Below are 13,038 nucleotides of genomic sequence, written 5' to 3' on the forward strand. Positions count from 1 at the left end.
TCAAATCTACTAGTGGTAGTAGATGTAGTAATAGTTGAAGTTTTTGCAGTCGTAGTTGATGTTGTAGTAGTACTATTAGTACTAATGGTTGTTATAGCAGTAGTACTTGTTGTAGTAACCGCTGTAGTAACGTTAATATAATTAGTAATTGTTGAAGTTGTAGAAGTCATAAAAAAGTCATAAAAATGTAATATTATAATAATAATAGATTTTATTTATAGAGCTTTTAAAAGGTACTCAAAGATACTTTACATGGTAAAAACAGAAACAATAGAAGTAATAACAATAAGAGCAGAATAGATGACATAACAGTAAGGAACAACATGAAAAAGAAAAAGAGAAACAGACATAAGTGACTTTACAGGTTGAAAGCAGATTTAAATAGCTGAGTTTTGAAAGTTTTGAAAGTGCGAGTGACGGAGAATGTCTGAGGTACTGGGGGAGGGAGTTCCAGAGGGAGGGGACAGCGATGGAGAAGGCCCTGTCCCCACAGGTCTGATGCTTGGACAGAGTCGGGGGGGTAAGGAGGTTGGCGTCGGCGGATCTGAGGTTGCTGTTGGGAGCGTGTTGATGCAGGAGGTCAGAAAGGTATGAAGGGGCGAGGTTATGAAGGGCTTTGAATGTGATGAGAAGAATAGAATTATAGAATGCCGTGAGAAAAAAGCGGAAGACTGATGAAAAATAGTATAACACAGTATAGTATTGAAAACATGATAAAGGCGTATGTCATACAAATATCATGGTAAAGCATGTCATGAAAAAATCATAAAGGGTGTCATGATATTGTATATTATAGAAATTCTATATAGAATTTGATGAAAATGTAATAAAAATACTATAGTATATAGCAGGCATGGGCAAACTACGGCCCGCGGGCCTGATACGGCCCGTTGGGCGTTTTAATCCGGCCCGTCAAATATTGGTACAAAATTGTCCAAACTATAACAAAGAATAGGGCTGGGCAGTATACCGTTTTTTTTTTCCCCCGTATGATATGAATTCTTCACACACCATTATACCGGTGCATAGCCGAAACAACTGCTGTCTGCTTTCAACAGGCATCTAAATGTATTCTTTGCCGCTATTGCTCAGCGGTCAGCGCTAGTTCTCTTATATGTATTGAGAGAGACCTCTAGTCATGGTCATAACTTTATAACACAACAATTAACAACTCACAACTAACGCTCTTTAACAGAGAAAAACACAACAGTCTGTGACACATAAACAATTTGTAACACTAATAATTGTACATTTATAAAATTTCACCGCCGAACTGCATGCTGGGTACAGCTCACTCGCGAGCCTGCTAGCACAACAGTCTGCTAACAGCTGGGAGAGGCTCCGTCGCTCCAGTTACGTTACATTAAAGAACAGAACAGAGCGATGCAGGATGAACAAAGACAAAGAACAAAGACTAACCGGAGATGCACCGATAGAGTTTGACACATATGCAACGCTGATTACCGTGTAATATGTGTGGTATTTGTTATAAATGTACGTTGGTACATATAAGCTGTACAGGGAGGGGCTTAGGACCCAGGGGAATGTAAGTGAAGGAAACAGGAAGAGACGTAAGACACGCCACACAAACAGCTGTTCACCGCTCGTCACGATCCTGTAGACCAGTGATTCTCAACTAGTGGTTCGTCGCGGACCCGTTTTCAGTGGGTCGCGGGCCTTTGCTTTATGCAGCGGAGTTATTCACGCTCCTTTCCAGCATTTACGGCACTTGTTCAGCGGTGCAGGAAAAACACCGACCAATGCGTTGTAAATCATGTCACGTGATGCAGTTTAGCCAATAAAATAAGGGTATTCTGATACGTTTCCTGACTCCAGTGAGATGTACCCACACCATGACACAGGGGGGAGAGACAAGGAAAGACATTACAGAGCAGAACTCTGATAATGTTAGATGTGACAGTCAAATATTTGTATGATCCATCAAAGAATCAAACTGCTAAAAAGACCACAGTCATTAACCTTTACACTAAAAACACTGTGTCAAAAATGACTGCTTAATAATAATTAAGTGCACGATTAAATATGCATTAATGCGATAAAAAAATACTGTGTAAGATCCCAGCTAACTGATGAACACCTCAGATCTGTTCTGAGAATTGCCACAACCAAACTGACACCAAATGTTGACGCACTGGTTAAAAAGGGTGACCAACAACACTGTTCCCACTGAAATGAAAAGCAAGTTACTTTTTACTTGTAATTTATATTAGTTCACACAAACACTCTATTCATCTGCTACTGGCCCGGCCCGTCTGTCAAATTTTAAAACTCAATGTGGCCCCCGAGCCAAAAAGTTTGCCCACCCCTGGTATATAGTGTGATAAAAACGTAACATAGTGTGTCATAAAAAAGTCATAGTATAATGTGCCATGAAAGATTAATAAAACATGTCAAACCAAATATTATAAAATACGACCCAGTGTAGTATTTTGTAAAAGATTAATAGAAAATGTCATAGTATAGTATGTCATAAACAAATAAAAAATAAATTTTGCAATAAAAAAGAATTAGCAATAGAGTATGTCATGAAACATTTTACTGTATAGTATGCCATATAAATGTTTTAAAAGTCATAGATTAGAATGCCATAAAAATGTCAATAGTATGATATGCCATCAAAATATTATGCCATCAAAAAATGATAATAATATGCATCATAAAAATGCCATTAAAAAGCAAAGTATAGTATACCATGAACATATATAAGTGTCTTGCCCAAGGACACATCGACATGGACAGATCGAACCTCTGATCTTTATGAAGATAAAGTATGTGATAGGGAAGGCAATTAAAAATATATTATAGTATGCCAAAAAGTTATCATATATAATCTCATAAAAGGTCATACTAGTATGTTATAAAAATGTCATGCAATAGTATACAATACAGATGAAAAATAGCCTCTTGGCTCACTTACAGGAATGTTTTATTAATGTGCCTACCCAAATAAACCAATAAATAAATGAAATAGAAAATTATAATATACTACGACACAACAATATGATCGTATGCCATGAAGATAAAATAGTAAAATAAAAAAATTGTCATAAAAGTCGTGATAAAAAATGTGTACTATACATTATGTCACAAAAAATTGTTATGAGGATATCATAGAAAATGTCATAGTATAGTATGTCATAAAAATGTAAACAAAAGAATGACATTACAACGTCATTAATCTACATCGTTTAGAATGCCATGAAAAATGTATTACAAATATCTCATTATTAAGTCATAGTCATATGCCATAAAAATGGCATAGAAATTCCATAGAATAAAATGCCATAAAAGTAAGATAGTATGACTTAATAATATTGAATGTCGTAAAAATGTCTTAAAAGGGCCACTGTATAGTGTACCATGATTATATCATTAAAATATCATAAATATTATAGTATTCCTTAGAAAATATAATTGTATATTATGCCATAAAAATGTCATGGTACAGAATTTCTTAAAGATGTCATGGTATTGTAGCCATACAATATGTCATTGAATTGCCATAAAAGATGTTTAAAAAATACAAGTATTTCATAAGAAATGCCATAGTATAATATGTCTTGTCCTTTTATACATGATGAAATGTATGGGGCCCTGGTAGCCTAATGGTTAAGGCACATACCACATAACACCTACGGTTCGATTCTGGCAGAGAACCCATGTTGCGTGTCACTCCCCTCTCGTTCACCCTGTTTCCTGTCTCTTTAAACTGCCTACTGTCAACTAGAAATGCTTTTGCATTGTTACTACATTACAATTACTGGATCAAGATGTTCATGATACCTTACTCTGTAAGCAGCACTTAAAAGTAAATACAATCAGTTAAAACACAATGTTAACTCATGAAGATGACACACCCGATGATAATAATGATATACTGTCAAGAAATGTAATCTAGCGTCCTTTTTGAAAGCTCCTCATTCATTCCGTATAGAAAACCCAGATGTGTAGTGCAGGGCTTAATTACATTTCCCCTCTGAATTAGTGAAACAAAAGTATGAAGAAGCACGAACAACCACCTCAAAATAGACGGATTAAATATTCATAGTTACATGCCCCCAGTCTCTAGGTAAATTGGGATCACTATATGAATTAAAAGTGCTAACGAGGATATCAAGACCAACTTGTGGGTGAGTTTAAACCTGGTGTCAACAAACAGGCAGATTGGATAAAATCCCGCCTTCGCTGCTCAGCTGTCAGTCAGGCCATTGGGCGGAGCTACTGATGAAGCAGGTTGTGTAATCCAATGATCCTGGGGTGACATTTGGCCTCAGCGAACACAGCCACAGCTTCTGAAGGGAAAATCAAATCAATGCTCCATTGACTCTGTCAGAGCGCGATGGAAACCTAATTAAAGGCCCTCCAGGCACAGCTGGTCATTTTATGCAGCCAAGCACCAGGGCTCTCAAATCAAGCCGGCAACATGTACTATTGCTTTACTCTGTGCTCTGAGGGGGGGGTTTGTGGGCCTCCCTGACCAGGATAGTGTCAGCATTCAATATGCTAAAAACTCATGCCTATGTCATGTCATTGTTAAACAGTTGCCATACAGCAGTGCAAAGACACCAAGCTGTTTACATGGCCAATAAAAATGAAAATTCCACTAATATTCCCGTTTACATGCAGCTGTGCATACACCAATTAACGTGCAAAATGTTTCGATTTTTTCTAAATTTATTTGACGTGGAGAATTCTTTAAAAATGTAATTCACCTCAATTTTGATTCTGCAGTAATTGAACCAACATATAAAGTTGTTACGTTGAATATGTGCAAACAGTTGCTTCTGTGCACATTTCATTATTATTCAGTATTCATTCATTCATCAAAGATGTTCAGCTCAGTGGAGTAGAGGGAGGGCTGGTGATAAGTCTCTGTGTGTCCATCACTACAAGTGACACTTTTCACATTATAGCAATTTGACCAGTTGTGAATACACTGAATAAACATATTGACTGCTGCAGCTTTAACCACAATGTAATAAAAATGCAAATGGTGTCAAAGTACTGAGTCCTATCGGGATCTTCATGTGGGAGTTTTTTTCACTGTTAAATCATTTTCACATGAAGACTTTCACAATGTCTCTGTACACATTCTTTGTTGGATTGAATTCATGCAGGCAGACATATAGATAACTCCAACATTGTAAATTAACATAAACATGATCCATTAAACCACACTAGCCACATTAGATTAGACAACGGACCCGGTACCGGCTACACTCGTGTGCCGTAGTTTAAAAACTTGCGACGGAAGAGTGTCTACACACAGAAAAAAAAAGGTTCTTAAATGGTTCTTTAAAAGGCCGTGTGATTCCACGAAGAACCATCCCCTACTGAAGAACCATTTTATCTATTGGATGGTTCTACATGTTTTTCATATGGTTCTTTGGGATATTAAAGGGTTCTTAATTCATGTTTGAGTTGTTGAATCATGGGGGATGGGATAAATTAGAAAAAAAACTATCTTGCCATGATCTGGGTGTGGGGTAGTTAGCACTTTATGAGTGATACGTATATATATATATATATATATATATATATATATATCTTGTATAACGCCTTGTGTTTTGTTCCTTTTGAAAACTTACAGGTATCCGTCTCATATTCAGTATGTGCAGCTCTTTAAGTCTGTCCTGCTCAACTTCCCTTTTCTGAAGGAAAGTTATGGATCTGGATATGTAAGTATTTTCTCATTGACTAAAAGAGTAATGCTAAACTGAATTTTATGCTTCATACTTCATGCTCCAGCTCAGTCCTAATTGTGTCATTGTTTATTACTTAGCAAACAGATGCAATGGATGCTGGGGACGACGAAAGAAGTACGAGCCACCATATTGCAACAATGAAGCAGGAGTGCTAAAAGATGAGGCCTAACTTGGTCATCATTCGCCAATGCCTCCAGAGAGTACAGAAGACACTATATTCAACAACACTCTACTGCAGAGGTCTTAAAAGAATTCACCTGCTTCTCTATTCCAATCTTGGTGAGTGTTTTATCTAATATATAACACATGTACAACAAGATGGTTTTACAAGTAGCCAAATAATTTCAAACCAATAAATAACTTTAAAACCATTAATCAACGTTAAATACTTTTTCTTGCCTCATTGATCCATTTTCCCTTTAAGCCTTTTAGAATATCCCATATATTGTGTTTTGTGTAGAAGTGCTCTAAAAAGTTGACTTGACGTTTACCTAGATACTGTTATCCAAATCAACACTCCTGAGGAAATTGGTATGATAGTCTCAAAACTTTGCAGAATCAGAATTGTGACATTTATTGAAACATGATTTGTCATTTGCAGGCCAGTTGGTGAATGCAGCCATACTCCTCATACCATCGGTCTTCAAAGAAAATGCATCACAGCTCTTTGCAATAGATAAGGTTAGTCATTTGTGTTTGTGGGGGCAACTTGAATTTGTTTATTTAAAAAAGGGAAATATATTTTCAGAAAATTAAGATAAAGTGCAATTTCAAAAATATGACATCTAATCTCAACAAACTAGCATTTTATGTGCAACTAAGCATATCAGAAAGCTTTGATCTTTAAACATTACAGAATACAGCTTTAACTTTCAAATGTTTTGTTTCAGGAACCACTAAGCCCAACACCCACAATTGTCCTGAGCAGCAGCGATGGCGAGCCCCTGAGTGACGGCACAGATGTTTTTGTAGCAGTGGATGGACAAAAAATGATGGTGGACAATGAAGACGCAGACGGTTCATGGCGCCATGGGTGTTGTGTTGGCCCTCTATCATCTGGAAAAAACATTTTCGTTTTTGGAGGCATTTATCCTGAAGCTGGACACACGAGTACCTGTAGCTGTGCAGAGAGTGGCAAATGCTCTGAACATTTCTTAGATAGGACACTGCAGCACATGGATTACATTGTATAGAGTTGATTTCTGACAATAAAGTGAAGTGCAGTACATCTACAGGTGTTTCTTTTATCCACAAATCAATTTTGCCATCATTTCCGTGCATGTAAAAGATGATTTTATAGATCATCACAGAAAGGATCCTGGAATATGATCTCTAAAAAAGAGTGGGAACCCTGATTCCATTGTTATGCTGTTTAAATGTAAAAAAAAAAATCACGTTTTCCAAAAATCAGTTCTTTAAAGAACCATTTATTCCTTGAAAGAACCATTTTTAGCTAAAGAACCATTTGAAAAGGGTTCTTTATGGAACCATTTGGGTCCATAAAGAACCTTTTTGAAAATAGTTCTTTAAAGAACCTTTTTGTCTTTAGGTTCTTCAAAGAACCAGAAATGGTGCTTCAAAGAACCATTTTTTGAAGGTTCTTTGAGGCACCTTTGTGGGTTCTTTAAATAACCGTTTAAGGAAATAGTTCTTTAAAGAACCCTGGTCGGAAAGGTTCTTTGTGGAACCAAAAATGGTTCTTCTATGGCATCACTCCGAAGAACCATTTTCGGTTCCAGATGGCACCTTTATTTTTCTGTGTGTATTATAGAAGATATGATTGTTATACTGTTTTGAAAACATGGGGTCTTCAGCTTTTATATTCCATAAACCAACTGTATGTTGTCCAAATTATGTCTCATTACAAAGTATTTTAAGAATAAAGTCATACAAATTTAACCTTCATAAATATAAGAGACATTGACTTAATAAACATCTATATGTTGCCCGCTGTAAATGTGGAAACGAAGCAGTTAACTTCACATTTTGCACTGAAACAAATCTATGTTCTCGCTAAAATATTTCAACAAGGCATATGTTATTTTTGCCAAAAATGGCAGATTCTTGTAACTTACAGTACTATTGAAAAGTTGGGGTTGATGGGAAGTCACAGTGCCGCAGCCATTTTAGTCAAGTTAGACTGACTTGCACTTGGAGTGCTGGCTGCTCGTGGCCTGCTGGTGGCTGTATCTAAGCGCCTAAAGCAACAAGCTTCATATCATTCTATATAGCTTGCTTGGATGAATCTGTAGATATGTCATAGAACATAGTGGAGCCTGGCATTCTCCATTGCTTGTATAGCATGGAGCTCTTCAGTGATATTGTGTTTATTACTATTTCAATGTTTTGGGGAGATTAAAGTTATTTATATCATGGCTATATGGAAATAAATAGTGTTTTGAAATAGAAGTTCTCCATGTTTTAGCCATGTTTACTGTTTACATGTTAACTGTTTACTGGGAGTTTTGAGTATATTCTTGTGAATTGTATCATAAATGTGAGTATAAATGAGTATTTTCATCACATTTACAGTCCCAGCTGTAGTAAACAGTAGTAGAAGACACTCACTATCATCATTATCCATACAACTGAGTTATAATGGTGGTATTGGCTTTGTAATTTAGATTTAATACTCGGAAAAAATCTTATTTTTTTCTTGATTGCATCTCCATTTACTCTGGAATGGTTATAGAGAAAGGGAGACAATAATTATGCATGTAAGCCTTATGGTTGAGATGCTATTCCTGATTCATTTTGGGTTTGTTATTTTAGTGACCTTTTTTTCCCCAAGAGATTTCCTAACAGTTTAAAGCCTCCCTGCTGGCTCAGTTTTTATGTTGAGGGCACCAGAAGTGGACCCTATGTGAAAGACCAGCCATACAGAAATATCAGTCTCTCTGTCAGCGAGACTGATATTGATGGCACTGGTTGGAGTTGGCACTGCTGGCGTGGGAGAAGGGAGGGCTGTGGGTGGGGGGGGCATTGTCCCGTCGGGAGGCAATCAATGGTCACATCCTGTGAACCCTCCATGTAACACGGGAGAGCACTCCCAACACACAGACAGCTGCAGTACACACAAACAAGACAAAGACAGAGGAGAGCAGAGGGATGTGGACTGGAGTTTGGGACCGGCACAAGAGGACCATCAAACAACTCCATGGGGTAGCCATACAGACACAGGCAATTCCTAAGATGCTCATAAACATAATGAAGTTCATCAAGAGGCAAAGAGGGAGCACATACCAGTGATATGTAAGTGCTGCTGAAATGGTTGATTCTTTGAGTCATTTGCTGTAATGTCATGTTCCCAATTGTGCAACACATTGGTCCAGGAATGACTCTGTATGAAGTTTTCTCATATGGCCTAAATTGTAATTTTAAACGCCATACTTGCATTTATTATTGTCAAAATAAGTGAATGCTAAATTACTGGCCTTCTAACAGAGAAACCAGACTACGTTTGGTGCATTGTATTTTCCATACTCCACCATAAAATATAATTTGCATGTTGTTTTCTATAGCACTGCAAGGCTCAATGTTATTTTGTGTAAATGCCTCTGTATCAGCATGGGTTGTCTGGTGACGGCAAGGACATAATTTGACAAGAGGATGACACTATTATATGATTGCACCACCAATGTTTCGATCACATGTGGTTTTATTAAGGCCTTGAAAAAGAACAACTGTGGTTCAATTGTCAGTGGTACAATAAAATCATTGGAGTCATGAAGTCATCTTTTTAAAACAAGTGTCTCTTAACCCCAGACTGTTGTGATGATGTCATCCAGAGATGACTTCTGGAACTACACCATAGACTGAATAATGAAACAAATGCTTGAGCTCTACAGCAGCCATGATGATAGCTTATACTGGGGTATAGTATAAGCCGTTCATGCAAATCAAACACTTGATTGAATATCTTAACTAAAAAGCCTCAAACTAACTAATTCACTTTCTCAGACAATTTCATCAGATGGCGCACACAAAGTCTTCTTTTTCCATGGCACACTTTGTTGTAATGAAGTTGCGTCACAATGCCAGACCACAGTTCTCTTTCGTCTGACTAGACTTTTGCTCGAGACAGGGCTCATTTTAATGTAGGCTGTACAACACATGATTGACAGTTATCTCTTTCAGTCAGACATCAACATGCACCCTGCTACGTATACCTGATTGGACGAGCTCACCATTTGCTAGGATGTCAGTGGTCGCTGCAATTTTAGAACTGGAAAAATAAAGTAACTCATTGGGATTGTTGTTTGTGATCTTTGGAAGATCTGATGTGTTTACATGAACTTCTAAGCACTCCACTCAGTTTGCTGATTTGTCCAGTATGTATCTCAATACATACTGGACTATTGGGCTCCAAGTTGAGAATCACAGACAAGGTAGGGAAGTCAGAAAGTATTGAGTCTTTTCATTGGATTCTAAAAATATACAGTAACAGCAACCTTATTCTGAGAAGGATTGCTGGACTTCATTACAACTTGGGTTTTATTTTCCTTGATCTGGTGAGCATCAGTTATAAAAACACTGTACCGACCAAATAAATTCCTCTTAGATCTTGGGACACCACAACGTTGTTGAAAATAGGTGCAACAAATACAAGTAGGTGGACTTCCAGAGATACAAAATTTATGCAAATTGTAAAACTACAACCCAAACTGTCTGTTGTAAACATCCACAAACATCCGCAGATAGTTGGGTTGTAACAGCTTACAACCCAACTATCTGCTTGAATTTACTGTAGTTGTGCACACCTTTGTGTGTTCCTGTGCAAATTATTAGTGGCATTACTGCTGCACCAACTTTTGGTTTTACCGCCGCAGGAAACCGTAGGCAATCTGGCTAAACTGTCACTTTCTTATCATCATCTGACTTATTTACTTAATGACTTATGATTTAGTTTTAGTGAGGTTGCCATGTCCTGTGAACTCAGTAATTTCAATGTTGTCAATCAATAGCGCTTATACAAAAATAAAACCTGTAAACTGTGGCTGTCCTTTAGAATTTCATAGTGAAAACATAGTTAATATGTTTGTTTTTGTGCATGCTGTGTCTCCACAGTTTGAGGACATGTGGCAGTGAAGTGGTGAGACGCTGACCATGGGTGACTGGAACCTGCTGGGCAGCATCCTAGAAGAGGTCCACGTTCATTCCACTATCGTGGGCAAGATCTGGCTTACCATACTCTTCATCTTCCGCATGCTGATCCTGGGTGCGGCCGCTGAGGACGTATGGGACGACGAGCAGTCCGAGTTTGTCTGCAACACTGACCAGCCAGGCTGCAAGGCGGTCTGCTACGACCGTGCCTTCCCCATCTCCCTCATACGTTTCTGGGTCCTGCAGGTCATCTTTGTCTCTGCGCCATCATTGGTCTACATGGGCCATGCCCTCTACTGCATGCGAGCACTAGAGAAGGAGCGCCACCGCAGACGGGCCCAGCTGAAGGAGGAGCTGGACGAGGTTGAGTTGGCCTTGGACGAACATAAGCGCATGGAGAGGGAGCTGAGGAGGCTGGACGAGCAGAGGAGGGTGAAGAAGGCTCCTCTCAGAGGCTCTCTGTTAAGAACCTACATCATCCATATCCTTACACGATCTGTGGTGGAGGTCTGCTTCATCCTGGGCCAGTATATGCTTTATGGTGTCCAACTGGAGCCCCTCTATAGGTGTGAGAGGCTACCTTGCCCCAACAGTGTAGACTGTTACATCTCCAGGCCCACAGAGAAGACCATTTTCATGGTTTTCATGATCGCCATTGCTGGTGTGTCACTGTTCCTCAACATTCTGGAAATATCCCACCTGGGGATCAGGAAAATCAAACAGACACTGTATGGAGAAAGGTACGCGGAAGATGACAGTTTGATTTACAAGTCTAAGAAGAAGTCCTTACCACACCTTTGTGTAATGAGTAATGTATCACCTCACAACGGGCCTTTGACTCAGACCTTCAAAGTGATTCCAGAGGCGGATATGAAGCCTCCATATTACAACACTGGGCTCAAAGCCAACCAGGATGCACCAAGACATAACAGCGTGGCCTATCTGGGACACAGTCAGACCAGCTATATCTGTCCCGAACCTAGGATGCCACTCAGGTCTGGCCAGAACTTTGCCATTCAGGCCCCCCAAACCCATGAAGGTCCAGAAATCCGCACAGCTATGGTGGACCATCATCTAGCCTGGGCTTCTGTTGTGTCAAATGTGGAGGGAAGTTCAACAAGCCATCATGCGGATCCCCATGAGGGAGAGCGCCCTCACCCCAGCCATTTGGAAGCTCTGCTATCCACTAGCACCTTAAGGCCCGGCGCTATCAGAGACCTGGATGAGGACGAGCGAAGGGAGTCAATGGAGAGCGTCCTGATATCCAACCCCAGGAAGACCAGCTTCATGATCAGGCCACCATCTGAGAGCTTGTCCTCCATCAGTGGCTCCACGAGCCCTTCCTTACATACCTCAGAAGAGTCAGATGAACTGGGCTCCCTGCAGGGAGACATGCCGATGATGCCGCCTGCCGGGGGCCGAAGAATGTCAATGGCAAGTAAAGAGCAGAGATTTTCTCATGTGTCCGAATTTGGTTTACTCTGCCTTTGGTGCCTAGAGTCTAATAGTCTATATCTGTTATATGTATGAAACCTGGAGCTTCTGCCAGTGTACTATCAAAGAAGTCAAAACGAAAATTCCTCTGACGCTTGCTCACTGGTAGAGTTTTGAAGATAAGCATTTCATTCACAAAGTCAACCAACAAATGTTGCCAGAATATGAAGAGTAATCAAACAGAAAGTGGCAGCAGAAGATATGAATCAGTGTTTTGAAGAGAGAGAGAGAGGGAGAGAGAACAAATAGTTTCTGTTGATTTGGACGAAGCCCAATAATGACAACTTGGCAGCCTCTGTCCACTCAATGTTCTCAGAAGGGTGTAATGGGATGAAATCAAACTGCTCTAAAGTTTCAGATAAAGCCCTTCAGTTCTGACAGGAAAAGCAAAACAGCAGCAACAATAGTCAGGAGGCAATTGCAAGCATGTTGGAATTATAGACAGAACTGACGGTACTGAATTGAATAATATTTCTTGTATGAGATCAGACAGATCATGAAATGAAATTATTTTAAAATAGTTTCTTAAAAATTGACATTTGAACACTTAACGAATTAATAAATAAGTATAAATCTACAATTAGATTCAATATGAATTTTATAGATTATAAATCTTTCATAAACACATTTAGCTACGCAGACCTTGTGCTCTCAATTTTATAATTTGTGCACACTAATTATTAATTCATGCTGTCAAATTATTGTACAATGGAAT

The 13,038-nt window shown here is 38.9% G+C and overlaps 1 protein-coding gene and 1 long non-coding RNA gene across 2 annotated transcripts; both read left to right on the forward strand.

Annotated features, from left to right (window-relative positions):
• Positions 1 to 5,568: 5,568 nt before the first annotated feature.
• LOC142966275 (uncharacterized) lies at positions 5,569 to 6,356 on the forward strand. Its single transcript, XR_012957821.1, has 3 exons — positions 5,569 to 5,699; positions 5,804 to 6,005; positions 6,328 to 6,356. It is a non-coding gene; the product is annotated as an uncharacterized LOC142966275 (long non-coding RNA).
• A 4,476-nt stretch (positions 6,357 to 10,832) lies between these two features.
• LOC142966307 (gap junction alpha-10 protein-like) lies at positions 10,833 to 12,359 on the forward strand. Its single transcript, XM_076107001.1, has one exon. The coding sequence runs from the start codon at positions 10,833 to 10,835 to the stop codon at positions 12,357 to 12,359; it is 1,527 nt and encodes a 508-aa protein (XP_075963116.1).
• The last annotated feature ends 679 nt before the right edge of the window (positions 12,360 to 13,038 follow it).

Source organism: Anarhichas minor, unplaced genomic scaffold (genome assembly GCF_050575085.1).
Source record: "Anarhichas minor isolate MPS153535 unplaced genomic scaffold, ASM5057508v1 ptg000037l, whole genome shotgun sequence".
Lineage (NCBI taxonomy): Eukaryota > Metazoa > Chordata > Actinopteri > Perciformes > Anarhichadidae > Anarhichas > Anarhichas minor.

What these genes read in the sequence shown, in the direction of transcription:
- LOC142966307 (XM_076107001.1), top strand. Translation starts at nt 10,833, where the DNA reads ATGGGTGACTGGAACCTGCTGGGCAGCATCCTAGAAGAGGTCCACGTT.